The following is a 27,931-nucleotide window of genomic DNA, read 5'->3' on the forward strand; positions in this document are numbered from 1 at the left end:
AGCCCCCAGGCCAGACAGACAGAGGAGAAATGGACGCCTTGTCTATCTGCTCTGTGTCGAGGCTCCCTCGGAGGAAAGCCAGGGTGGGCTTGGCTCCCCCCGGCCCCCTGGCCCGCGCCCTCCTGGGCCCCCGCGCCTATTGCGGGTGTCCGACAGGCAAGGTGCTTCTTTGGCTCCAGCCAGCCCCACTGGCTCGGCAGGACGGCAAGGGCAGGGCGAGGAGGTGTGAGGTGGAAAGTGCGGCCGGCCGTGGGGCTGGAGGGAAGGGCCAGGCTCCCCTCCCGGGCTGGCTCCCATCTCCTTCATCCGCCCCCGCCGCCGCTTACAAAGCATGAGGCCTCCGTGGCAGAGGCAGCCCCCCACTAGGAAGGATGCCGCAGACGATGGGCTGCCTGGACATTTGCTTTCTCTGTCCCGGGTGGGAAAACTGGCCCCGAGTCCCTGAGCTCAGCCCGCCCTCCGGGTGGAGGAAGCTGCCCGCTGCGCCCTGCTGCCATTCGCCTCCCAGTCGGTGTGTCCTGGCAGCCTGGACTTTTCTCCGCCCCTCGCCGGAGCCGACCACCCTGAATCCATGTAACCCCTCCCGCGTGTGTTTGACTATTGAGGAAATCAATAAAAGTCAGTATTCAACTCAGCCGAGACCCTTTCTTACCCCCCACCTCCAGCTCCACGCCAGCCGGCCGCCTCTGGCCCTGCCCGGCTGGAGGGGCGAAGCCGGCCCTCCCGGCGCCCCCTCCCAGCTCGGGCCGGCCTGGGGCCTCGAGTTAGAGGCCCAGAGAGGGCCGGGCGCCTTCCCTTAACCCAGCTCTGCTCTCTGCATGGCTCCTGAGGCCTCGCTGCCGGGGGCCTGCAGCAGGGACTGGGGGGAAAGCAAAGCCGCCTCCCCCAAGCCCCGCCCTGGGCTAACTCGGCCCCAGCGCGGCCGGCCGGGCGGTCTCCAGGCCAACAGGCAGCAGCCGTCCCTAGGACTAGAGGCAGGCGAGCCAGGTGGCCGCCATGATCCGAGGCTTCTTTCGGGCCCGGCCTGACTCCATGTCAGCCCTTCACAGCCAGCCAAGCGCCTCTCGGCTTCCTTTTGGCCCCCCAACTTTAGCCGAGCCTCCTGGCGGGCCCTTCGGTGGAATCATCCCGGAGCTTCCCGAGGGAGGGAGCAGTCACTGGCCAGGCTGGGGCCCGCCCTGGCCTCTCTCCTCGGCCCCAGAGCTCAGGCGCCCTTTGGCTGTGGGGCGGCTCTTTTCCGTCTCTTCCTGGGCCTCTGTTCCCGCCATGCCATGCCTTCAGGCCCTGTCAGAATTCGCACCAAGTGCTTTGGCCCATCCAGGCCTCTTTAGGCCAGAGGAGTGAGGAGCTGTCCAGGCAGGGCCCCCATTCCGCCTGGCCACCAGCGGAGGATCATCTAGGCTCCGCTCAGGGCAAGGATAGAGGAGGTTGAGGAAAGGTCCCGGGAGGGGGCTGAGAGATCCCGGGATGCCCCCTTCCTGGGAGCTTCCTGGCACCTCAGATCCAGCATTGCCCAAGGTGCTGGCCAGGTCAGTGGGCTTTGCTCGGGCGTCTGCTAAGTGCAGGCCTAGAGCCCCCCCGAAGCAGTAGCTGGGAGCTGAGGGAGCTGGGGACCCGCCAGAATTAGACTAACCCCTACGAGGCCCCTCCCGGCTCGGTAACGTCCTCTTTGCTAGGTGGGGGCCTCCGCCGGCCCAGGAGGCCCACCTATCTGCAGGGCCCTCACGCGTACCTGTCTGTGCTGCCCGTCTGTCTGTCTGTGTGGGGGCAGGTTGGCTGCCAACGCCTCCCTCGCCGGCAGAGGGGCCCCCGGGGGCCGGGGAGCCTCTCCCTTCACGTGACGTCACTGGGATGTGGGGCCACCTTGTGACTCAGGCACTTTTCCTACCTGGATAAAAATAAGGCTGCAGAGAAAGCTTGATTTGGGAGCGGAGGCACAGGGAGAAGCCGCTCCCCGTTCCTGCACGTGGCCACGCTGCGGGAAAGCAGAGCCGGAGCCCAAAGGGCGCCCGCAGTGCTTCTGGGTCAGGCTGTTTTTTTCCATGTGAGAAACAGGAATGGGGGCTCCCGACTTCACGCTTGTCTGGCTTTAATGAGTGTCGGGGAATGGGAAAGTGAGCAGCCGTGGCGGGATCAGGCCCTAAAGCCTTCTCTTCTTCTTCCCAACAGGATTCGATTCAGTTACAGCTTTCCCGACTGCCCAGCCTGCAGGAGGATGACAAACCTAGTAAGGATGACTCGGAGAGAGAAAGAGAGAAGGAGAAGCCCAAAGAGAGGGAGAAAAGCGGGGAAAAGCCCAAGAACCGAATGTTGTCCAAAGGTGAATGTGCAAAACCTTCTGGGGCTTCTGCGTAAACCCAGGCGAGGTCAGAGGGCCAGCCCGCAGCACCCCCCCCCCCCCCGTGAGCATCCTGGGGCACCCCAAGGCTCATCCAGATAATGGGCACCATCGAGGGTGGGGGCAGAGGAAAAGCTCAGGGACCCCTCTGGGTGTCTGTGGATGCCCTGGGCTCCCTTGGGTGTCTCAGACATGTCAGCACCAAGAAAGGGGTAAGAGGACAGGGGAGAGCATCCCGAGAGCATCCTGCTGCTCGAGAGGCATAGATGGGGCTCAGGGACTGACTAGACCCAGAAATGGTTGTAAAAAGGAGAAGGAAAGGGGGGGGCTCCTAGAGACGTCCCAGAGAACCCCCAGGTGCTTGTGGCTTTGCATGCCTTTGCCCACAAGACAGATTGGAGGTCCAGAGATAGGCCAGTCATTCTGTAGCTTACAAATTCCAAATGCCCCATGTGGGGGTGGCGAGAGATAATGTCACCCAAGAGCTGAGCCGCCTGGCACAAGTGCCCTCTTCTCCTTTCTGGGCTTCACTACAGAGAAAACCCCATCGGGTACTGCCACAGGTCAATGCCAGGCTATCCAGCCAGCCAGGACTGGACTGCCCCCATGGATATATGGGCCAGTGCCCGTCATAGCAAGGGAGAGAGGCAGAGGTCAGAGCTTAGTGGGGTCTTCCCTGCCACTTTCCCACATCTGGGCAGAACATCTGCATGCGAAATGCAGAATGACAGGCTGTGGCACAAAGAGGAAAAGGAGCCCCGAATATTGGGAAATTGTCCGAGGAGGCCTTGGGCCAGCATTGGCAGGAGGCTCGAGGATTCCCACGTAGCCCGAGCACTTCTGGGTATTTCAGCCCAAAGTCAGAGGCGGTGCCTGCCTCACCCTCCTTCTGAGGACTCAGCTTCCCCCTTCCTTGTAGCCTCCGGGGAGGAGCCCATCTCTCCTTTGGAGACAGGTTACCCTGGCATGGTAGGAGCCCCTGGCGAGAACGGGCCTTGGACGATAAGAGGGCACACGTCTGACCCTCAAGGGGGCTGAGTCCCCCTGAACCCACCCCCATCTCATGCTGTGTGTCGATCTTCCCCTGGAGTTGGGGAGAGGAGAAGCGGGGGGCACCACTCACGTGGCCTCTTTTTTCAGACTGCAGCCAGGAGTACACAGATTCCACAGGCATCGACTTACACGAGTTCCTGGTCACCACACTGAAGAGCAATCCCAGGTACGTCCTAATCACGCTGGGGGTCACGATGGGGCCCCACCTGGGCGGGACTCTCCTGGGTAACTGGAACCAAATTCCCAATAGTCTGGGGAACCCTGAAGATGCCCAGTGACCTCCCTACAGTTCTCTCTGCCCTGCCTGCCCGCCCATCCATTCCTTTTGTTCACATGCCCTAACATGCTTAGGGCACGGTGCTCCTTCCCTATTCGAGGGCGCCGCTTGTCTATTGGGCCCAGGACCTCCACAGCACTGCCAGGCAAGGGGCTCTGCCCCGAGATTGCCCGGCTAACCAGAGGCCTGGACCCATTGCCAAAGGAGGGGAGTACCAAGTGAGGACTGGGTGTTGTCCTGGTGCCATGATACCATCTGGTTCCAGGAGGGCTGTGTGGGTGCCGGAGGCCCGATGACATCATAAGGTTTCTCAGAAATATTTTTAAATATCCTGTTAGGGTGCGCAGAATCTCCTAAGGCCGCTGCAGGGCAAACACCAGCCCGGCAGCCAGAAAACCAAAAGTCAGGAAATGAGATGACGGGGCGGGTGATCAGGGACGGCTCGTCCGATTTCTGAAATACTCTTTGGTGGGCCGAGGGGGAAGCAGCCTCCGGGCGGGCCCGGCAAAAGACAAACCCATTTCGACAATTGATTTTGCAGGGACAGGATGATACTCTTGAAGATGGAACAAGAAATCATGGACTTCATCAGCGATGACAAGTACGTGGACTTTCCCGCTTCTCCAACAGGAGAGCCTTTGACAACGTGACAGGCAGGGCAAGGCTGCTGGGGGAGGGGGTACCTGAGAGCCAGTGTGGGTGCAAGAAGGGTAAAGGCTGAGAGAACAGTGCATTCTGGGCCCAGAGCTGACGGAAGTGCTGGGCTTGGTAGGTAGGGCTTAGTGGAAGAGGACCACTTCCTCCTCTTGGGCAATTTCTGACCAACTGACTAAATGGGGCCATTGATCAGTGGGCAGAATCTGAAAGAAGCTCCTCTTTCCCCTTTGATTCTCTTCCAGAAGGGGCTGCTCTTGGGCCTGGGCAGTGCCAGGGGTAGGAGGGGGCTGCCATGAGGTCCCTCTCCAATGGGGGAGACAATGAAGGGGCTGGTAAATTAGAGGCAGAATGAAGAACAAAAGACCTCATACCAAGTAGTTAGGTCCAAGGTGGCAGCGGGCAGGGGGCAAGCAGTCAGGATGCCTGGTTGGGACCAGGCATCCTGCAAAGGTGGTACCGGGGCTGGACCTTAAAGGAAGAGAGGGAAGGAGGGAGACTGTGGGATAGTCCATCCTCCAAGAGCAAACCTCCCTCAGGTGGGAGATGACCCCAAAAGGGTTTACTACTCTGGTCTCAGTGATAACCTGCCTTGCAAAAGCTCCTGATGCTGATTTCAGCTTCCCTTCTATGTTCTACTCTTGTAGGAACCATTACAAAAAGTTTCCTCAGATGTCATCCTATCAGAGGATGCTGGTACACCGAGTGGCTGCTTACTTTGGCATGGATCACAATGTGGACCAAACTGGAAAATCTGTCATCATCAACAAGACAGGAAGCACCAGAATGTGAGTGCCACCCTTGCCCACTGCCCATGTCCCCCACCCCACCCCACCCCACCATGTTGTTCTGATCTGCCACGCCTGACTCTTTGTGACCCCGTGGGCGATTTTCTTAGCAAAGAGGCTGGGCTGGTTTGTCATTTCCTTCTCCAGTAGATTAAGGCGAACAAAGGTGAAGTGGCTTGTCCAGGGCCACCCAGATAGTGGGCATCCAAGATCATATTTGAAATCAGGTCTTCCTGACCCCAAACGCAGAGTTCTAGCCACTGAGACATCTAGCTGCCTCGTACCCCACCAAAACCTACCACGAGCCATGTGCTCCATCCACCGAACCGAACCACGATCTACCACATCCCATCATGCACCACTAGGACTCACCACAACCCATTATGCTACACTCTGACTTGTGCCACTAGGAGCCACGTAGCCCACCACGCTTCCTGCCTGCTGTTTTTTAAGCTTCTTCTCCTTCGCCTCCACTCCCAACTCATATACTGGGAAAGACCTCATCTTTTTCCTTTAGGAAATGGAAAAATGTCCGGAGGTATCCCTGTTGGCCTTACTGGACATTCATCCAAGGCTTATCTGTTGATGGGGGGAATGTGGGGATGAGGCATTGGGTCTGTCTACCAGCGTCCATCCCAACAGCCTTAGAGCAGCGGGAAGCTCAGAGTGTGGTAGCTTCCATAGTGGGCGGCTGCATAAAACCTTTGGGACGCCACATATCTAGGACGAACAAATACAAGCACGTACACAAACACAACGCATCTGTCTAGGCACATGTACACGCACAATACTATTCATACATGTATTTTGTACCTCATGCAGACAGATAAATGACGTGTGTGTATATATATGTGAACATACATATTTCATAGAATGAAAAGCTCCTCTCCCGTTACAAATCCCAAGGAGAATCTTGCTTTCTTTTTTAATATTGTGTCTAGAGCTCAAACATTTTAAGCGTGTGTGAATTCCTGGACAACCTTGAAATGCCGCGACAGCTAGCCTCGCCTTCTGTTCTGGGTCTGCCTTTGTCTATCCATTTGTCCCCTCTCTCCTTCCTTCTTCTCGCCCTACTGCCCTGTCTTCCCTCCTAGCTATAATGTTCTCACTAGCAGAGCTTGAATTCTGCGTCTCGTAAATTCTAGAAGAGGTCTTGGTTTCCTTCCCTCTTGGTTGGGCTGCCAGTCCTGGGAGTTTCCCTGAAGGAGGCTCCCTTCAACTTGGGCTGCTCCCCTGGCCCTGCTGAGTGCCCCCCTCAGGCAAAGCCCTATGTTAGTCCCTTCTCTTCTCCCTCCTGGGCAAAGGCTGGCCCCTTGTTAAGGGGCTTCTCCCTTGATCAGTAAATGCCTGGCCTGGACTGAAATTTAGGCGATGGGAGAACGGCGGTAAGCCTGAGCAGAGGACCTCTGCAGAGGCAGGCGAGCCAGGAGTCTGGAGCCGGGACTCTTGACTCAGGCGCCGAGCTGGTGGGCAAAGGGAGGGGCCAGGTCGAGATCATTTGACACCTTGGAGCTTATCATTTGGCTTTTATTGCCCGAGGGTCAGAGGAGCCGCCTTGCTTCTGTTTGGTGCTCCCTTGTGGTCTCCTTATCTGGATGTCCAGGCAGTGTGGCTTCCCCTCTCATCCTTACAGGCACCTCTCCTTTGGGAAGGGCCCAGCCTCTCAGCAATGATTGCCCTGATGTGCCCTTTATCCTCTTCCCCCTTAGCCCAGAGAGATGTTGGCACCTGGGCTTTGGCGTGGGATCTCTACTGGCCACAACCAGTGGGCGCCGGGACCAATGGTTTCCTAGGCAGCCCGCTGTCTGTTCACATCCTAGACCTTGACGCTCTTTGTCCCTGTTGGCCACGTAAGCACTCACAGCCACGGCAGATCCTTCGATCCTGCCCAGATCGAGACCGCCAAGTGTCCCTGGACGGGAGCTGCTGAAGCGGCTCATTCTCCTCCTCCCTCTCGGCTGGGCTGCCATGCAGTAGAGTTTCATCTGCTGCTGAGGGCTCGTTAGGGCTCTCTGGGACCTTGGCCAGAGCGAGGGCGCTCTAACTCCAGCTGACGGCTGCGGCAGAGGGGCGAGCGGGCCCAGCTACAAAGACTGGCTCTTCCCAAGGGGAGAACAAGTGGGGTCTCATCGAGAGCCAAGACAAGGGTCGAGGCTCTTCGCTCGGCATGAGTGGGAACAAAGCGGCTGCTGCACTCGCTCGGCCTTGTCCGTGGCCTTGGTGGCGTGGCGGAGATCCAGTGCAAGGCCTGGGAACGGGCATGGGTGGGCAGCCGCTTTAGGGCCTGGGCGCACCAGCTTTCTGCCATGATGTTGCCGAAGGGCTCAGGAGATCTGGCTGGGGGAGAAATCCCTCGATTGGTTGAGCCTGCTTTATCCAGCCTAATATTAGCTCCTCCTGGCCAGACCTTGAACTCGGGCATGTTTCCATCCGCCACGTACCCCAAAGGCAAGTCTGCCAGGAGGACTTTGGAATCGGGGCTGCAGATTGGAGGAGCCGCCACCCTTCTAGGAGTTCGGGTACACGGAGGGGGGAAGGGAGGGAGAAACAGGAGCAAACGTCACCCCCCCTTCATGACGATGAGTCTGAGCTCTCTGGGCCCAGGGGCTCTGGAGGGCATCCGTGCCAGTAGGAGCACATGGAAACTCACTCGCTATTCATCTCCCCCGTTTCAAAGTCATCCGCCAGGCGATATGGTAGGAGAGAAGCACATGGCTGCTGTCACCGGGGTCATTCTACGCAGGGCTCATCCCCAGAAAGCCAGCCGAACCAGCCTCCATCCAGCCGTCCAGCCGTCCAGCCGGCTACGCCCAGTTTGGAGAAACAGAGAGAAGGTGGGGGGGGGGGGAACTGCCTTCTTGCTAGAATGGCATTTATTTCTTAAAGAAACATTAGCGAGATCATTTGATAGGACCAAATGAGAGAGATCACTTGAGAAAGCCAGTTGGCAGACCTACTAAGTGCCTGCCATGTGCCTACTATGTGCCAGGCACAGTGCTAAGTGCTGGAGTTAGAAAGAAAACAAGAAACAGTCGGGGCCCTGCAGGAGCTTCCAGGCTAAGAGGCCAGGCTGGCACGGCCCTTCGGAGGGAACGAGCAGAGGGAACCGGAGAAGGGGAACTTTGAGCCAAGACCCAGACGGGGAGGGAGGGGTTGAGGCCAGCAAGCCCAGGAGAGCCCCCAGAGGGCGCAGGGGAGGCCAGGCTCACTAGGTTCTTGGTGCACAGGGAAGCAGGAGAGGAGCAGAAAGCTGGCGGGTCTGGGGGCGAAGGGCTTCCAACCCCGGAGGATTTGCTGTTTGTCTGGAGGCGACAGGAAGCCGGGGAGGTGGCATCGGGAAGGTCCATTGGCAGCTAAATGGAGGCTGGCCCGGAGGAGACCCACCTGCAGGCTCTGAGTCGGCCGGAGAGGAGCTGAAGAAGGCAGGGAGGAACGAGACGGAGGGATCTCGGGGAGGAAAGGCATCGCAGCGTTCGTCTCATGACCGAGATGCCCGGGGGGGAGGGGGGGCTTCCAGGCGGGAGGGAATGGCATCCGGAGCTACGGGGAAGGCTGCGGCCCACTCTGGCTCGGAGCTTCCGTCTGGCCGAAATAGCTCCGCCTGCCTGACCAACGGTGTTCTTGGAAAGAGGCCACAGATTTAGCAACCAGACCTTTTCTCTATACAAGGGGATGGCGTGGTTTGATACTGGGAGAGGCTCGTAACACATGTGTAGCATGTATGTGCACACATGCATGTGTGTGCGTGTACAGAGCCGGCACATGTACCTATTTGGGGGGAAGGACGTCTTTGCAGTTCATCAAATAAGGAGATATTCCTCTCACACTTGGTAAAGCGCGCATGAGGTTATATACAACTATATGAGGAGCCAGAGCTGGCGTGACTCACTGGAAGAGGAGCTGAATTGTTCCTCGTGGAGGAGGAGATAGTAGACGACCCAGAACTAGAGAGGATGGAGGTGAGCAAGGCAAATGGCAGGCAGAGGATGGCCTCCAAGGGAGTCTGGGAACCCTTCGGAAGCCCGTTTCACTTGGCATGGCAAGACCAGCTGTGAGGGGCCTTCTGGGGCCAGTCCATCTCTCTCTCTAAGGCACCGAATGGCCACGGAACCCTGGATCTCCAGCCCTCTTCCGCAGCCCCCTCCTTTAAGTAGTCTGTTCCTGGGCCTCAGTTTCCTCACCGACTAAATTAAGAGCGTGGATGAGAGCCCGTCTCACTTTAAAGGTCTTCCAGCCTTGTGTCCCAACAAAAGTTCTGCGCTGACATTTATACTTGTGGCCTCGTCTGCACGGACATGTACAATCATGACAAATTGATCTGGATGGATGGATGGACTCACACGGACATTTTGGCATCCACTTTCTCAGCTCAGTGCACCAAACACGTATGACTCACCCGCTTGTCGGCAAGCCACCAGCCGGTTCACAGATGGACACTGGGTCATCCTAGAAGCCGGTCTGGCTGCCCTTCAATATGTTATGGGAGCCAAGAATGCGTCGATCCCTTTCCTGATTGGTGCAGAAACCAGCCCAAGTGCCGCCCCTTCTCCCCGTGTGACTCGGGTTTCTGGAGTCTCTGGAGGGACATTCAGAAAAGAAATGAGCCGCCTGGAAATCGAAGGGGCGGATGACCAACATGTTTCCTCCAAACCTCCCCCTGCTGCTTCCCCTTCCTCAGATTTTCCCCTCTCCCTGGCCCGTTTCTTTCTCTCCCTCGGTCCCTCCCCTTCCCTCTGCTCCTTTTCTCCTCTTCTTCCTATCTGGCCAGATTTCTGAGGTGGCCACTCTGTTCTACGCTCGTGTCCGAGGGGCATCCTGAGAGCAATGCCACTTGGCCTCCGTTCTAATGAAGCTTAGACTCACCTCCAGATGACAGGCCATCGCCACAGACACAGAGAATGCAAACGAGAACCTGACGATTCCTGGAAGGAACACAAAGCCGCTCTCCCGCTATCCTGAACACCCAGGACCCAGCAGGAAAGCCCTAAACCAGCTACCGACCTGCCCTGGACTCCATTGAGGTCTCGCAGGTCCTTTGCCTTTCTCTCCCAAACCAAGCCACTGGGGCCAATGGCCAATGATGCGCTTTGTCAGCTGATTCCTGCCTGCTCTGAACTGGCTGCTTCTTAGATAAGGGACTTGATCCAGGATGATTATAGGCTCTGCGCAGGGGAGTTATGGGAAGGGAGGGCGAGGGTCAGGCAGGGATGGTCGAGGTCTTCCCTCGGGGGGGACAGGGGCGATGGATGTCCATGCAGGTGGGGTCACAAGTAGAGACACTCGTCACCTAAGCTGAGCTCTCCAGACCTTCTGCTTGTTTGCTTTCCTCAATGACCCCAACCTAAAAGGAAGGGCTGCTGGCAGCTCCTTCGTCATTGGCTTTAGGGAGCTCCTCTGAATCCAGGTCACTTGGAGAAATCGCTGACCTCAGCGGTCCACGTGGCTCTGCTTATTGCTCCCGGAACCCAGGAATAAAGCTTTAGGAGAGGAAAGCACAAGGACAGAATCCCTAGGGAAGCACTTCACTTAGGACTGCTTCTCCCCTGAAAAGCTACAGAAGAATCCTCCAAGGGTGGGAGCCGGCTGGAGCAGAGGTGGTGGATCTGATACTGTTGTAGCTCCAGGGAACCTATCGGAGGTCCATCCTGAGCTCCAGATCACTCCTCCTTCCCAGACATCAGTGAGGGCAGTCAATAGTGACCCCTCCCCACAGATGGAGTGACAGAGGTCTGTCAGCCCCACCCCCCCTTGCATGGAGGAAGGAAAAACAAAAACAGCAAAATGGCAAAAACTGAGGTCAAACCCTTTCCTGGCACCATTCCTAATACTTGTGGGGAGAGAGAGAGAGAGAGAGAGAGAGAGTGTGAGAGTGTGTGTGTGTGTGTGTGTGTCCCAAACCTTCTGTTTCTGATATAACCTTAGAAAAGTCATTTTCAGAGTTGCAGACCTCTGACTGGTTTCAATGGGCATTTTGTGGAGAGGATTAGAAATCCTCACTGGACAGGCAGACGCCCAGAATCCCAGGAGGAGGAGAGCTCATCTAACTCAACGGGACAGATGAGAGAATATGAGGCAACAAAGGGTTAAGTGACTTGCCTGAGGGCACAGAGAAAAACTAGGGGAAGGCCTCAGGTCCACTTTCTCTAGCTCCATGCTCTGCCTGCTGGCTAGATGTCAACAGTGACAATCCTGTAGAATTCAAACTTCTATTCCTTAAGGCGCAGGACTTTCTGTGTCTGGAATGGGGGCTATCCCATATGGCTTGACTCAGTGAGGAAGAGTAGCATGCCTACATGGCAGGAGGGCCCACCTGTAAAGAGCAAGGCATGTAGTAAGCACCTAATAAATGCGTTTCAGTTCCTTTGGGTCCATATTAATCATCTCCCAAGTGCCAGGGTTTCTCTATAGTCACTTTTTTAAATTGATATTTTATTTTTTTCTCCAATTACACAAAAGAAAATTTTAACATTGACATTTTTAAAAATTCTGAGTCTCAAATTCTCTCCGTCTCTCCTCTTCTCCCTTGCCAAGAGGGTATGCAATCTGGTACAGATTCTATATGTGCAATCATGTACAACATTTTTGGCATATTCATCCTTTTGCAGAAAGAAACTTGAGCCAAAAAATTCAGAAAAAAATTTTCTTTGGTCTAAATTCAGACCCCATCAGGTGCTTCTCTTGAAGCGGATCACATTTTTTATCACGAGTCCCTTGGGATTGTTTTAGATCTTTGCATTCCTGAGAATAGCCAAGTTATTCATTGTTGTTCATTTTACAACATTGCTGTTACTGTGTACAAGTCCTCCTGGTTCTGGGTACTTCCTTTTGCATCAGTTCATGTAAGTCTTTTCAGGTTTTTTTCTGAAATCTTCCTACTTGTCATTTCTTATAGCACAATAGTATTCTATTACAATCATATACAATGACTTATTCAGCCATTCCCCAATTGATGGGTGTCCCCTCACTTTCCAATTCTTTGTCTCCCCACCAAAAGAGCTGCTTTAAATGTTTTTGTTTGTGTAGGTCTTTTTATCTTTTTGAGATACAAATCTAGGAATGGTATTGCTGGGTCAAAGGGTATGTACTATTTTATAGCCCTTTGGTATACATTCAAACTGCTCTTTAGAATGGTTGAATCAGTTCACAACTTCCCCAACAGTGCATTTGTGCCTCAATTTTCCCACATCCCCTTCAAGTTTTGTCATTTTCCTTTTCTACCATAATGGCCAATCTGATAGTTGTGGAGCAGTACTCAAAGTTGTTTTAATTTTCATTTTCTCTAATTAATAGTTATTTGGAGCATTTTTTGCATGGTTATAGATAGTTTTAATTACTTTGTCTGAGAACTGCCTCTTCATATTCTTTGACCATTTGTCAATTGGGAAATGACATATTCTTATACATTTGACCAATTTCTTTGTGTATTTGAGAAATGAGGCCTTGATTAGAAAGATTTATAAAAATATTTTTTCACCATTATGATTATTGTATATTACCTCCATCCTATCCTCCCCATTTATCCTACTTTCTTCTGAATACTACCTCCATCAATTCATCTTCTCTTCTATCAGCCCCACTCCTATTTTCTTATTCCCTCCTTCTCCTATTTTCCTAATTTCTCTCCCCAAATTGAGCGTGCATGTTCTTTCCTCTTTGAGCCAATTCTGATGAGAGCAATGTTTAAGTGCTCCCCCTCCTCACCTTTCCCTTCTTCCCTTCCACTATAAAAGCTCTTTCATGCTTCTTTTTATGTGAGATAACTTACTCCATTCTATTACCCTATTTCCTTACTCTCAACGTATTCCTCTTTCTTACCCTTTAATTTAATTTTTTTACGTCATCACATCATCAATTCATATCCTCATCCTCTGTCTATGTATACTCCTTCTAGCCATTCTAAAAAGGATAAAGTTCTTAGGAGTTACAAAACTCATCTTCTCATGTAGGGATATAAACAGTTTAACCTTATTAAATCTCTTTTGATTTCTCTTTTCTGTTTACCTTTTATGCTTCTCTTGAGACTTGTATCTGAGAGTCAAATTTTCCATTCAGCTCTGGTCTTTTCATCAGAAATGCTTAAAAGTGATTCTTGATTGTAGTCCTAGTTCCTTTGCCCTCTGGAATATCCTATTCCAGGTTCTCCAATCTTTTCATCTAGAAGCCGCTAAATCCTGTGTTATCCTGACTTTTTTGAATTGTTTCTTTTTGGCTACTTACAATATTTTCTATTAGCTTTGAGAGACTGGAATATTACTGGGAGTTTTCTTTCGGGGAATTCTTTCAAGAGGTATTAATGAATTCTTTCAGTTTCTGTTTTACTTTCTGGTTCTAGAATATCAGAGCAATTGATGATTTCTTTCTTTTTTTTTAAACCCTTGTACTTCGGTGTATTTTCTCATAGGTGGAAGAGTGGTAAGGGTGGGCAATGGGGGTCAAGTGACTTGCCCAGGGTCACACAGCTGGAAAATTGATGATTTCTTGAAAGATGATATCTAAGCTTCTTGATAATGGCTTTCAGGTAGGCAAATAATTTTTAGATTATTTCTCCTGGATCAATGTTCCAGGCCAGTTGTTTTACCAATGAATATTTCACATTTTCTGCTCTTTTTCCTTTCTTTTGACTTTTGTCATGTTTCTTATGAACTCATTAGCTTGCACTTGCACAGTTCTAATTTTTAAGAATTCTTTTCTTCAGTGAACTTTTGTACTCTCCTTTTCCATTTTACCAATTCTACTTTTTAAGAAGTTCTTTTCCTCAGTGAATTATTGTGCCTCTTTTTTCATGTGGCCAATTTTGCCTTCTAAGGACTTCTTCTTCTTGGTGTTGTATCTTTTTCTATTTGGCCAATTCTGCTTTATAAGGAACTATCTTTAGTGGATCATTGTGCCTCTTTTACTAACTGGCCTATGCCATTTTTAAGACATTATTTTCTTCAGTATTTTTGTGTGCCTCCTTTACCAAGCTGCCAACTCTTTTTTCATGATTTCCCTGCATCCCTCTCATTTCTTGTCCCATTTTTCTTCTACTTCTTTTATATATTTTTGAAATCTTTTTTTAAGTTCTTCTAGGAGCTCTTCTTTTTGTGCTTGAGAGCAATTCCTTTTTTTTTTTTTGGTGGTGGGGAAAGGGAAGGCTTTGGATGCAGTTGTTTTGATGTTTGTTGTCTTCTCCTAAATTTATATTTTAGTCTTCCCTATCAGCAAAATAACTTTCTATGCCGAGTTCCTTTTTTGTTCTTTGTTCATTTTCCAGTCTTTTTTGTCTTTTAACTTAAAAAATTGTTACAGGTGGGCTCAGTTCCTGTGGTGAAGGGAGCACTGTTCCAAGCTTCAGGTTCTTTGTGCAGCTGCCTTCAGAGCTAGCTCTGGAGATCTACAAGTTTTAAGTTCTTCCAAGGTGTTACGATCTGAGGAGAGATATGTTTAATGCACTCCTGGCTTGTGCTCTGGTCTGTGAGCAACCTCAAACACTCTTTTCCACCTTCAAACTATATCCAGAGTCTCCTGGTCCCCTGTGGCACAAGTGCTATTGTGTGCTAGTGCTCCTCCTCACCCTGGGACTGCTACCCAGACTGCAACCTGAATCTGTTTGTGAGCAATGCAGCAGAGCCCCAAACCCAGAGCCAGCAAAGGGACTCCTGTAATTTCCTTGTGACCAGTGGTCTGACCCACTTACTTTCTATGGCTGAGAGCTCTGGAAACCTTTGCTGCTGGTTGAGCTGCCCCTACGGCCTGGACTGGCTTGCCGAGATGGGGCCTGATTTAGCATGCTGGTCTACACTACACTCCCACCCTGGTGCTACAGATGCTCCTGCTGACCTTCAAAACTAACTTGGTCTGAAAAAATTATTCGTGCTGCTACAGAATTTGTTTAGAGGCATAATATCAAAATTATTGGGGGGAGGGTAATTTGGTAGAGATCAGGCAGGTCTATCTACCTTCTCTTCCACCTTGGCTTTGCCCAGCCATGTTCACCTTTTTACCACGGGGTTCAAGTGGGATTCTTGCCAGGTAAAACTTGACGAGCATCAGCAAGAATGGAGTCTTGGGGTTGGATGTGAAGGCATAGCCTTTGGGGGCCAGAAATTGGAGATTTTTATTGATCTCAGTAAGAGATCATTTCTATGTGCAATGAAGGTTATTGGGAATGTCCTCTACAAAGTCAGGATTAAGAGAGTGTATGCACTTCTCTCCAATAAGGATAAATCATCCATCAACGAGCTGTGTGCCTTTCATCATCCTAGGTCTTTTGCCTATGGAGGCTTTGTAGGTGCTCCCAGGACAAGAGCAGTGCTAATGGGAGGTGATGATGTGCTGGCAAAGGCAAGCCCCATAGCCTGACACTTCTTCCCAGCACGGTAGTTCTTCCTGAGCAGTAACATAGGAGAAGGACAGAAGAAAATCTTGGTGGCTCTGCTTTTCCCCTCCTCCTAGATTTGTTTTTGGTTTTGCTTTTTACTTGTTGTTTTCTTCTGGGAGGCCTAGAACCCTTAAGTCTTTTGAGATCAATATATGTCACTTACAAAAATCATATTTTCTTTTAAAATGATTATTATTTGCTTCTCTTCTTCCAGATGGTCCTTGATTTCTATATACATACATATATATTCCACTTCATTGTGGTTTCTTTTGCTTCTTTGGTGAGATTTTCTACCATGGATTAAAGTATTCTTTTACTTTAAAATTTTTTTTTGCCAATTATTTCTACTGTGAAGCTTGGGAATTTTGCTTTCACAGTTCTCATTTCTCTCTTAAGCCATCAGAAACATCTTGCCGTGGTTCCATGCTTTCTTGGCACTCCGTAGAGTCCTCTACTTCATCAGGCATGGATTCGTTTTTCTTTTTATTTTCTTCAACATTTACTCATAGATGTGTAGACCCATTTAAAAGATCTAGAAGCCGTATTTTCTTCTGTTATTGATATCATTTCTACTTATTCACTGATTTGTACTCAAGCTTTTTAGCTGAGTTTTCTTCCTCCTGTAATCTTTAGTCATTTCAGTCTTTTCCCCCTTGTAGCTCCCTATTTCTTACTTTCTTACTTGCTCCCCTTGGATGGATTTTTCTGAAGGGGCTGGACCTCTAATGGGCTTTGATTGCCAGCGTGCCATATGCCTCTTGTCAGTCGCATTTGTTCCTGTTTTTTAGTGCTGATGAGACCATTCTCACTCTTTTCCTCTTCAGACTCATAGCAGACTTTTTCCTTTGTCTCACTATTTGCTTCACCCCAACGGACATCAATGACTGCTGAAGACATCAATCATTTAGATTAACTCACAGTATCGATATTGAGAAATAGTCTTAGTCATTTTTCAAGTCATTGTCCATTTACGGCAGACTTCTAGCAAATTATTAGTTTGGATTTTGTTTAGTAGATAGCAGGAAGTCATTGCAGGTTATTGAGAAAGAGCTGCAGGCATTCTCTGAGGATCAGCAGGGAAGAGGAGGCAAGATTGGTTGTGGGAAGTGCTGGAGGCCTCCCAAAGGGAGCCATCGGAAGACTCCTACTATAGTCTATGAATGAGGTGCCCTAAATCTTGGGGCAGTGGAAAGTTCCATGTGGGTTGGGACTATTAGATAGGAGACATTTCCATTTCTGGAAAGAGGAACTACCTGGAGATGATCTGAGTCTAGATCAGGGGTTCCCAAGCTTTTTTGGCCTCCCTCCCCCTTTCCAGAAAAAATATGACTCAGCCCTCCTGGAAATTCATTTTTTTAAATTTTAATAGCAACTAATAGGAAAAATCAATGCCCCTGTGGCCATCACCACCTCCCTGGATCGCTGCAGCACCCACCAGGGGGCGGTGGCGCCCACTTTGGGAATCACTGGGCTAGAGAGTTTCTGCTGATGTTCTCAACCGTTTTATGCCCCAGTCATGCCCATCGGCCACTTGCATTTGTAAACTCCAGGGTCTCGTTTTCCTCCCAAGTTATGCCTTGTCCCAGGATGCACATCCTTTAAAACATTTGATTCTATGATGCTATTTAGTATATCAAAACTAAATGTGTCTGAGTATGTGCACACACATATGTCAGTGTGTGTGCGTGTGTGTGTGTGTGTGTGTACAGAACTATAAAGTAAAATGCCTTCCTTTGGAGCCATGATACGGTCACATGTAGCTCCCGCTTCATCCTTGTTTGGTGATTACTGGGGCTCCCACAACAGCAACCTAAGCGAGCTCCATAGTTTAGGCTTGTGTGACATTGTCCAGATGTTTCATTTGCTGGCTCTGAGCTCCCCTGTGTTCCCCGGTCCTATTCCTTATGTGGTGACCGTGTTTATTCTTGAATGCTGGATGGAGTTAGACCAAGAAGGGGGGAGCTTTGAGACCCTCAGAGCCCATCCTGTGCTCTGGTAACTGGGACCTAGTGACTGGGCGATGCCTTTGGAAGGGGTTTCCTGCAGATGTACCCTAAGACAGAATCACGAAAAACTTGGCTGAACCCCTGAGAAAGTGAACAACATCCTGAAGGCTGCTGCGGCTGCTGCTGCTGCCAGAGCCTCTCTTCCAGTCCCCAGTCATTGGCGTAGTCCCGGGACGTGGAGAGTGTTTGATAAATGTTCCTTGGCTCACTGAGCCCAGGCCACCCTGGCTGCCCCTGTGGAGCTCTTCACCTTTGGTTTACCCACGTACACTCTTGGGGCATTCCGCATCTTCCTTGTGCTTGGCAGGGAAAGCGGTCACCATGCACAGGTCCAGTAGCCCCAGATCTGCTCCGAAGGGGCTCTTCCGGGGGGAGGGGCTGTGTAGCTCTCTCCTCATTCTGTTGTTCCGGTTCAGGGGAGGGGAGTATTTCAGAGCATTTCAGGGGTGCCACCTTGCAGACTTGGAAAATGCAATCGCCAATGACAACATTCCTGAGATTCTTAAAATCTAGAAAGGAATGAGAACATCGGCTTCTACTTGTGTTTCTATTTTGTCTGTGTTGTCCTTTGGCCTGGCACCTTCCTAAGTTCTTTCTGTTTCCCTCTCTCTCTCTCCCTTTTTCTCTGTCTGTCCCCCTCCCCTCCTCCTCTCTTCTCCCCTTCCCCTCCCTCTCCTTCTCTCTCCCCTTCCTCTCTCCTCTCTCTGTCTCTGTCTCTCACCCCCAGGCCTGGCTTCTGTATGCACGAGTTTCAGACATCAGCAAACTTTTTACTTCTTGGGGGGGGGGGGAGGGGGAGGCCGAGGTGGGGGAGGAACCTTCCCTCCCCCACAGCAAGGCTAATAATCTTGAGAAAGGCGGGCGTGCCCCAGGGCAGGACCACAGGTCTCCCCACCAGAAATGGGATTAGCCGGGGCTCTTGCCCAAGCTCGGGTCGGCTCTCCTCTTAGCACCTCGGTGACCCCCTTCTCAGGCACGTCAGCTCCCCCTCTGCGCTTCAGGCAGCTCATCTGGAAGCTGAGGGGGCGAGCCTCCGCGCTGCGAGCTTTCAATCCCATCTCAGCTGTGGGAGCGCTTCCCTGCCAAGCCTCATGTTATGCTCCCTCCCTCCCCCTCGGAGGCTGTCATCTCCTCGTGCTTTTCCTTTGTCTTCCTTCTCACCCACCCACTCCTGGTGTCTCAGGCAGGTGCGGCAAAGAGCGGGCACGCCCTTCCCCCACTGAACCCGGGCCAGAGTCGGGAGTGGAGGAGGAGGCTGGGTGTGAGGCGGGGCCCTGAGAGGAGGTGGCAGCCGCTGTCCGTTCTGGGGAGTGCTGGAGCAGAGCCCGGCCTTTAGGGGAGGACGCTTCACCTCTCCAGCCGGCTGAGAAGTGCAGGCTGCCTGCTGGGCCCAGCCAGTAGGGGAGCCATCCTGGGGCAAGTCCTTTGTTCTGGGGCCGCAGGGCCCTCCCGGTGGGCACCCGGAACCCCGCTGGAGTTGACCCTAGCGGAATCTATTGGCCTCTCTGACCAGCTTGGGTCGGAGGTTTGGCCCTGGCACTACCCTCTATGCAAGGGGCTGCGCCAGCCTCCCCTGCCATTGAGACAGTTGCTGCCTGGGCTCCAAAGGGCCAAGGCTGCCAAGCCCCACATTTACTCCACTCTTTTGAGGAAAGGCAAACTCAAGTTGATCACTGGGCACCTGAGAGTCCTGAGGCCAGCGAGGCTCTCCTTACCTTCCTCCATGGGCCACCTCCTTTCCTGACGAGGAAACGAGAGGAAACCATTGGGCCTCCGTGCCCCTCCTTCAAGTCCACCAGCAGATTCAGGCAGGCCTGAGGCTCTATTGGCTTTGAGCAGCGTAAGGTCCATGCAGACTCCAAAGAAGGGAGGGACCTCTGAAGAGACATGGCTGAGGAGGACAAGTGCACAGTGCTCACGAGGGCTGCCATTTGTGTGGCCTCTCCCTGTTCCCTAAAGCTCTCGGCTCCTTACCCTGACTGACAGGTCGTTTACTTCCAGTGGTGCAGCTCCACGTTTCTGAAAGTCTTCCAGTCTGGCTCCCCCTCCCTGGTGCTGCCGCTGTGTGTAGAGCCTTTGTTTCCAAGAGTATTCCCGGGCTTCCTTGGTTTGCCCTTGGATGGTTTCTTGTGAGCAGCTCTCCTGTCCATTTTACAGAGAGGAAAGTGGGAGCACAGGCTGGCTCCAAGACTGCAGACGATCCCCAGACCCTGCTCCCTCTCTCTATACTAAGGAGGGGCAGAAAGAAGAAAGTCTCATCTTTTTGAGCCCCGCCTGGGAAGAGCAGCAGAGGTTCGTCCTGGGACCTCCCAGCACCTCAGGTCCAAGGACTAGGGCTGCCCTGGGAGACTTTGAGTATGTGATGAGCGCCCATCCCAGGGGGTGACATTTGGCAGGCAAGACCAAGCCTTGGCCCTTTCAGACCCAACTGCACTTGAATTAAAAGTCACCATTGCCTCTCCCAGTCTCCTGCTGCTCCCGGCAGCCCTCTTCTCTTGGCCAGGTAACTCCAGCTAAGAGCTCTGGCCAGGCACTGCTGATTCAGTGGAGAAAGCCGGCCAGTGAAAGGATCCAGTCAGAGATACTCAGTGAGAACTTCAGGAGTGAGCCTGGCATCGGGGGAAGCAGCCCTTCAGGCTCATTAGTCCTGGGGGAGAAGGAGGTGGCAAAGAAGTCCCTTCAGAACCTCCCCGGAGCATCCCTGAGCAGCCTGGAGGCAACACTGGCTCCCACAGATCTTGGGCTGCGCTCTCCCTGCTGGGACCACCCAGACGACTCCAGGAAAAGGAGTTTCCTTCTTCGGTTATTTGGAAGCCAACAGGGTGGGTCTAGGGAGCCAGATGTGAAGAAAGAACAGTTCAGTAGAGAACTGCATCTCTTTGGCTGACGTCGAGCCCAGCCTGTCAGGGCTGCTGCTAAATGGGAGCTCCTTGCCCCCCACCCCCACCCTACTCGGTCTTCTGGGCTCCGGATAAATGAGGGCTTACTGTGACTCAGCATCTTGGACTTCCATTACTGGATCTGTGACTCAAGAGCCCCTGGGTGGCGCTAGGGGATGTGAGGACACCCCTGCCCGACTGGTAAAGCTAGGCTGAGTGGTGAAAACTAAGGGACTGAGAAGGGCTTTCGAGGGATCATTGCCTCCAGCTGCTAATGCAGAGAAACAAGATGGCCTCCCCTTGAAAGCCGCTGTTCTCTGAATTCAGGCTCAGTCCTGGGGGTGGGCAAGCTGCCAAGCAGAAGGAAGGAAGCCACGCATTCAGAAACGAAGCCCGAGGACTTGACCCCAAGCTCACTGACTGGGCTTGTGAGAACACTGTGCCACAGACGGGCGGATGGAGTTCTTTCGACACATCGTTGTGAGAACTGGAGGTGATGCTCACCAGGATTTTGCGCTGCCTTCAGTCCTTTAATTCTTTTTTCAACCAGATGTAGAAACAATTTATTTTATTCTATTTTGTTTTTTTTAACCCCTCACCTTCCATCTTGGAGTCAATACTGTGTATTGGCTCCATGGCAGAAGAGTGGTAAGGGTAGGCAATGGGGGTCAAGTGACTTGCCCAGGGTCACACAGCTAGGAAGTGCCTGAGGCCAGAGTTGAACCTAGGACCTCCCGTCTCTAGGCTTGGCTCTCCATCCACTGAGCTACCCAGCAGCCCCAGTAGAAACAATTTTTGACAATTGTTTTCTGACATTTTGAGATTCAGATTCTCTCTCACCCTCCCTTCTCCTGGCCAGGCAGTAAATAATTTGATTTATTGATTATAATAGGTTATACCAGTGCTTTCATACAATACATATTTCTTTATTCCCCAAGCCATGACAGAAGACACATATCACATACAATAAAAAATTCACGAAGGAAATAGAGTGGAAGAGGCATGCTTTGATCTGCACTCAGACCCCAACAGTTCCTCCTTTGGTTATAGATTGCATTTTTCATCATGAGTCCTTTGTGGAGATCTTGGGAACTTGCTTTGCTGAAAATAGTTTAGTCTTTCACAGTTGATCATCGTACAACATTTCTGTCACCAGATACACTGTTCTCCAGGCTCTGCTCACTTCTCTTTGCATCAGTTCACAGAAGTCTTTTCAGGTTTTTCTGAACTCATTTTTTGTTCATCATTTCTTATGGTGCAATAGCATTCCATTACAGCCATAAACTCCAGCTTATTCAGCCATTCCCCAACCGATGGACAGCTCCTCAATTTTTAATTCTTTGCCATTACAAAAAGGGCTGCTAAAAACATTTTGGTGTCTCTGACCTCTTTGGGATACAGACCCCTAGTGATATCTCTGGGTCAAAGGACCTGCATGGCTTTGTGACCCTTTGGGTCTGGTTCCGAATTGCTCTCCATGTTGGAGAATGTTTGGATCAGTTCACAACATTAGTGAACTGTGCATTCGGGTTCCAATTTTCCCATATCGCTTCCAACATTTATCATTGTCCTTTTTAGTCATATTAACCAATCTGATAAATGTGAGATGGTATCTCAGAGCTATTTTAATTTGCATTTCTCTAATCAATAGTGATTTGGAACATTTTTATATGATTTTAGGTAATTTGAACTTCCTTGTGGGAGAACTACCTGTTGATGTCATTTGACCATTTATCATTTGGGGAATGCTTTGTATTATAAATTTGACTCGGTTCTCTATATTTGAGAAAAGAGGCCTTTATCAGAGACACTTGCTAGAATCTTATTCCCTAATTTGTTGCTTCCTTTCTAATTTTGGTTGCATTGGTGTTGTTTGTACAGAAATCTTTAAATTTAATATAGTCAAAATCATCCATTGCATTTTTGTTTTGCTCTCTATGTCTTATTGGCCATAAATTCTTCCCCCATCCAAAAACCTGACAGGTAAACTCTTCCATGTCCAACTAGATTGTTTGTCACCCTTTTTCCTAGATCAAGTATCTGTTTCGACTTTCTGTTGGTGCGTGGTGGGAGATGCTGGTTTTTGCTTATTTTCGGCCATATTCTTTCCCATTTCCCCCAGCAATTTTGTCAGACAGTGAGTTCTTCCCCCAATAGCTTGGGATCTTTGGATTTATTAAACACTAGGTAACTCTGGTCATTTGCTAAGGTGCGTTGGTCACTTAACCTAGTCCATTGATCCACTGCGCTATTTCTTAGCTAGGATCAAAGTATTTTAATGATGACCACTTTATGGAACATTTGGAGATTTGGCTCAGCCAGGCTTCCTTCCTTCCCATTTTTTCATGAATTCCCTTGCTCTTCTGGACTTGTTCTTCCAAATGAATTTTTCAAGTTCTAAGAAAGAATTTTTTGGTAGTTTGGTTAGTACGATACTGAATAGGTGAATTAGTTTAGGCAGGAGTGTGATTTTGATTGTATTTGCTCAGCCCGTCCATAAACAATGATTACTTTTTCAGTTGTTTACTTTGACATGTAAGAAACCGGAGGTACAGAGGATGAATGACATATCTAGGGTCATACACCTCATAAGTATCAGAAATGAGATTTGAGCCCAAGCTTTCGTGATTACAAGTGCCATGCCCTGTCCATTAGCTATACTACCATGTAATTTGAAATGGCCTTCTGTTTAGCGATTCTATGCACACAGATAACCAGTTAGGAACATATCTGCTGTGTAGTGAGTCATCGTGTTGTTCAGACACTTTGTGACCCCATGGACTATCGCTACCCATGAGGTTCCTTGGCGAAGATACTGGAGCATTTCCTTCTTCAGGATATCTTTTTTTTTTCCAGGCAATCAGAGGTTAAGTGACTTGTCCAGGGTCACAGAGCTAGGAAGTATCCGAGGTCAGATTTGAACTCAGGCCCAGCACTGAGCTACCTAGTTGCCTCCTAGGCATACAAAAGTATCTGCCCAGGTAGGCATAGCTAGGAAGTGTCTGAGGCTGGATTTGAACTGGTATCTTCCTGACTCCAGGCCCAATGCTCTAGACCACTGAGGCCCAGCTGCCCCAAAGCGAGGCATACTTTGACCTAAAAACCCTAGTTTACTGCGGCAGACCCGAGGCGTCCGAGCATTTGCAGGCCTCGGACTTTCTCCTCCAATCGTTTTCCTTGTTGCTCTTTCAATACTGCTCGTCTGTGAGATCTTCGCTGCGTTCAGGGGAAGGAGAGTCTCCCGAGGGAGTCAATCCTAGAAGGACCAGCGCTGATGAGGGGCACGTGGGAGAGGCAGGGGACGGGCGTCCCTGGTCACTGTACCCTTTGCATAGGGAGGGGGATGGAGAAAGACTCGAACAAATGAAAGGAGAAAAGGATCCGAGCAGAGCGGAGGAGGGGGGAAGAGGAAGAGAACACACGGAACACAGCAAGGAAGCCAAGAAGCATGAGCTTCATCCATCCAGTTCTAGGTGTTCTAGGGTTCCCGGGGAATTCGGGAGGCAATGGGGAACAGGGAAGGAGGAGGGGGCGAAGGCAGCAGAAGCATGAGGAGGATGAGCTGCCCAGAAACAGGGAGCAGATGAAGGATCTGCATGTTTGGTGGATGGAAAGCATCATGGCAATGCTTGTGTGCTGTGGAAATGTCCCCTGAGCCTCCCGGGGCGAGGGGGGGGGTGGGGGAGATACCGAGGGACGGTGGAAGGTCGTGGAGAAAGGCATGAGAGTGGCTGTCAAGAGCTGAGGAGGCTTCCTGCGAGTCAATAACTAGGGGAGGCTCCAGATGGAGCAGAACAACCAGGGGAGAGAAGCGGAGGTGGCCGGCCAGGTTCAATGCTTTCTCTTGGAAGAAGGAAGATGATCAGTGGATCACCTGTCGACTCTTGTGTGGGATTGACAGGTAAACTGAGGCTGCCTTGGGAAGAAGGAAGGTCCCCATGCATGGAGGAAGCTGCTCTGACCCTGGGCACGTAGCTGAAGGGGCTGCTCTTCAGAGGAGTTGTTCACCCTCCCACGAGGAGACTGTGACTCACCCCAACGGCAGCAGGACAGGAAGAATGAGGCAGGATGAAGACGTCATCGTCCCACAGGCCCATGGAGAGAAGAGCTCCGGGTTTCATGAATGGAGAACTCGCCAAGTTAGAGAAGGCCAGATTCGGAGAGAGAGACAGAGACAAAGAGAGACAGAGAGAGAGAGACAGAGAGACAGAGAGAGAGACAGAGAGAGAGACAGAGAGGTTCTCCTGGCAGTCCCAAGACACACTCGTAGCAGACATGGCCCATAAAGACGAGTGACCCAAGCGAGTGATTTCCAGAGGGCCAGGGAGAGATCCGAGAAGGCTTTGGGCACGAGAGGCCCATAAGCACCTGCGAATGTGGACTGACGTTTGCCTGCTCGTCCATTTATGCTGTCAGTCCCTCAGTCGGCACTCGTTGAGCACCTACTCTGTGCCCGCTTCCGAGCTAGGTGCCAGGAGATCCCGCTACAATGGGTGAAACCGTCCCCACTTGGCCGGGAGGGTGTCGGATTGCGTTTGCCGTGGTGACCTCACCCGCTGCCGCCCACATCTCACTTCATTTGGGGCCCTTTGGGGCGCTGATCTCCTGGGGGCACCGGGAAGGCGGTGTCCCAGGAGGCCGAAGTGAAGGTCTTCATTGGATTGGAGCCAATCCAAGGAGTGGGCGGGGCTTCCTTCCTGGGCCCGCCGGATTCGGAGCAGACTTTGTTGCGGTGGGGCTGGGCCGGGCACCCATGGGGAACAGGGGCTGGTGGGCCTCTCCTACCCTTGGGCTCAGCGGGAGGCTCGGCGGGGAAGCCCCGGGGAGCCGGCGTCGGCAGAGACTATTCCCCTGTGTGTTCAGAGGGGGGGGCAGTGATGCCACCCCCAGGGGTTGGCGGCTCACCACCCGCGGCAGAAGGAGCTTCTTGCTCCTGAGCCACCCGGGAGAATGCTGGCCGGTGGAGGGAAGCCCCTGGCGTGCGGCCGCCGGTGCTTCAAAGGAGACCCTCCGGGTCTCCCCAGCCAGGGGGCCAGCGGCTCTCTCGGGCTCCTGGGCCACTTGTCCAGGCTATTCAGCCGTTGGAGAGAAAATCCCTCCAGGCCCCAGTTAGCTGGTGAGAGGCCGGCCCGAGGCGCAGTTGGTCGGCCTGGAGCTGACTGCCGGTCCTCCCGGCCTGCCCAGGGAGCGGGCCTCATTAAGCGGGCAGGCCGGGCCGCTTGGGGGGCCCAATAATGGCCGGAGTGAAGGAGGATGCTTGAGAGGCTTCCTCCTGCCGGGGGAGCCCAAGGCCGGGGCGGATCGCTCCGGAAGGCCCAGGCCAGGCCCTGGCAGGGGGCGGGGTGTGGGGAGGCCGGGCCGGGCCGGGGAGGCGCGTCTTCATGGCTCTGTTTTACTTTGCTGGCAGACCAGAGCAAAGGTTCTGCGAACATGTAAAAGATGACAAAGGCGACGAAGGCCAGAAGCGGTTTATCTTGAAGCGGGATAACTCTAGTATTGATAAAGAAGACAACCAGGTTGGTCCTCCAGCGTGTGCCGGGGCTAGGCGGGCTGGCTGGTGCTCCTGCTGCTGTCTCTGTGGCTGCCTCCGCCCCCCACCCCCACCCCTGCTGCTGGGCTTGGCCTCCCCCATCCTTCGCCTCGGCCTCGCCCTTCCCCTTGACGCTGGCAATGGCACTGTGTGGGGCTGCATGGGCGGAGCTTGGCGCGCATGCGGGGGAGGTGGCGGGCACCCCCACCCCCACCCCGGGGGGCGGCGTGCTCCTGGGGATGGCACCCCCTGCAGCTCGGTCCTCCTGCTGTCCTTCAGCACCCAATGAGCCGATGGTCCCGGGAGAGCCGGAGAGAGCCAGCCTCGTCCCGCTGAGGCCAGGGGGGTTTGGCCCACCTTCTCCCGGAGGTCTCCACCAAAGGAGGCAGGCCCCTACCCGAGCCTCCCTCCCCCCTCCGTCGTCGTCGCCGTTGTCGTCGTCGTCCTCCTCGTCCTCGTCGTTGGTGTCCGTTATGGGCTTGTTTGCATGACCTGGAGCGGCCCCCCCACCCTGCGCTGCTGCTGCTGCTGCTGCTGCTGCTGCTGCTGCGTGTTGCTTGTGCCCGGATGGGGCTGAGGCGGCCCGTGCTCGGCACCCAGCTAGCGGGGACTCCCGACCGGGCGGAAGGGGGGGGGGGGGGGGCAAAGAAGAACAAAGAACAAGTGACGGTGGGAGGAGGCGCTGGCATGCCTCCGCCGCAGCGCTCCCAGCGGGCTTGGCAGCCCATGTGGGCACTCGGTTTCAGAAGGGGGGAAAGAGGTGCCCACCTCCCTCCGCCTCCCTCCGCGCGTCCGCCCACCGTCACCCCAGATTACTCAGTGAACTTGTGACTCAGAAGCGGCTCTCTCCTCCTCTTCCACCTGTTTCTTTCTCTATTTTCGCCCGCAGCCCTATCATGGCTCAGTTCATGCTGGCTAGGAGGCTGGCTCCCTACACAAAGCGGCCGCTCCAGCACTGTGCGCTGAATGAACGAACGAACGAACGAACGAATGAATGAACGAATGAACGAACGAATGAACGAACGAACGAGTGAATGAACGAATGAACGAACGAATGAACGAACGAACGAGTGAATGAACGAATGAACGAATGAACTAATGAATGAATGAATGAATGAACAAACGAACGAATGAACGAACGAATGAATGAAGGAACGAACGAATGAATGAATGAATGAACGAATGAATGAATGAATGAATGAATGAATGGGGTAGCAGCCGGGGTGGTTGCCTAGTCAGAGCAGCCAGGATTAGAGGAGAACTCTTGGGGCGGATGCCACAGCGCCCAGGTAAGGGGCAGAAGAGCGCAGCTATCGTGCTGGATTCTGTAGAGCCTCCCTCAGTCCACGTGGGTGGCGCTGGTGCCAAGCGGATGCACTGCCAGAGGTAGCTGTGAGTGCGCCAAGGTCTCAGGGAGGCGACCGAACAGTAGCTTCGAGAGCCTTTGGCCCTCTGCTCGGCCCCCTCGTTTCCTCACCCGTTTCAGCCACCCCCGAGTGGTCCCTCCGGACTTCCGCTGGGCTCCCTCCCGTCTTCTTTTCTTCCCCGGGGCCTCCTCTGGCCGATGCCCCCTGAGCCCCGGGGCCTCTAAGGCTTGGCCGACGTCGCGGGGCTCGCCCTTCCCAACAGCCCCACGTCCACCAGCACGCAGCCGAGGAGCTGCCCAGCCTCTGCCCGCAGACCGTTAGAGACGCAGGGAGAGCACTGAGCGGCCAACCCGTCCCCGGTCCTGCTTCTCTGCTGGGCTGCCCGCCCGGCTGGGCTCCTGTAACCGTCCTCGTTTTTCTCTCCGTTCAGCAAAAGCGAGTCCATCCCTTTAGAGAGGAGAGACGCCGCCAGTCTATGGAGGAGAGAGAAGAGGAGTATCAGAGAGTGAGGGACAGAATATTTGCACGAGCTGTGAGTAGCCGTTTCGTCTCCTCTTCCGCGCTCTGTCCCGCCCCTCAGCCTGGACAGCTCCCTGCCCCCAGGCCAGGGCCACAGGCCGAGCCCGCAGCGGCTCCCTGGGCTGCGCTGGGGAGGATGAGAAGCTCAGGGAAAGGAGAG

General features: G+C 52.6%; 1 protein-coding gene across 1 annotated transcript in view; it reads left to right on the forward strand.

Annotated features, from left to right (window-relative positions):
- ARPP21 (cAMP regulated phosphoprotein 21) overlaps positions 1–27,931 on the forward strand; it is an 84,763-nt gene that overhangs the window by 3,586 nt on the left and 53,246 nt on the right. The window contains exons 4-10 of the mRNA XM_044656754.1: positions 201–249; positions 2,147–2,320; positions 3,479–3,557; positions 4,210–4,269; positions 4,970–5,110; positions 25,763–25,871; positions 27,683–27,784. Coding sequence (XP_044512689.1) covers positions 201–249; positions 2,147–2,320; positions 3,479–3,557; positions 4,210–4,269; positions 4,970–5,110; positions 25,763–25,871; positions 27,683–27,784 — 714 coding nt within the window. The remainder of the gene's footprint in view (positions 1–200; positions 250–2,146; positions 2,321–3,478; positions 3,558–4,209; positions 4,270–4,969; positions 5,111–25,762; positions 25,872–27,682; positions 27,785–27,931) is intronic.

Source organism: Gracilinanus agilis, chromosome 1 (genome assembly GCF_016433145.1).
Source record: "Gracilinanus agilis isolate LMUSP501 chromosome 1, AgileGrace, whole genome shotgun sequence".
NCBI classification, from domain to species: Eukaryota; Metazoa; Chordata; class Mammalia; order Didelphimorphia; family Didelphidae; genus Gracilinanus; species Gracilinanus agilis.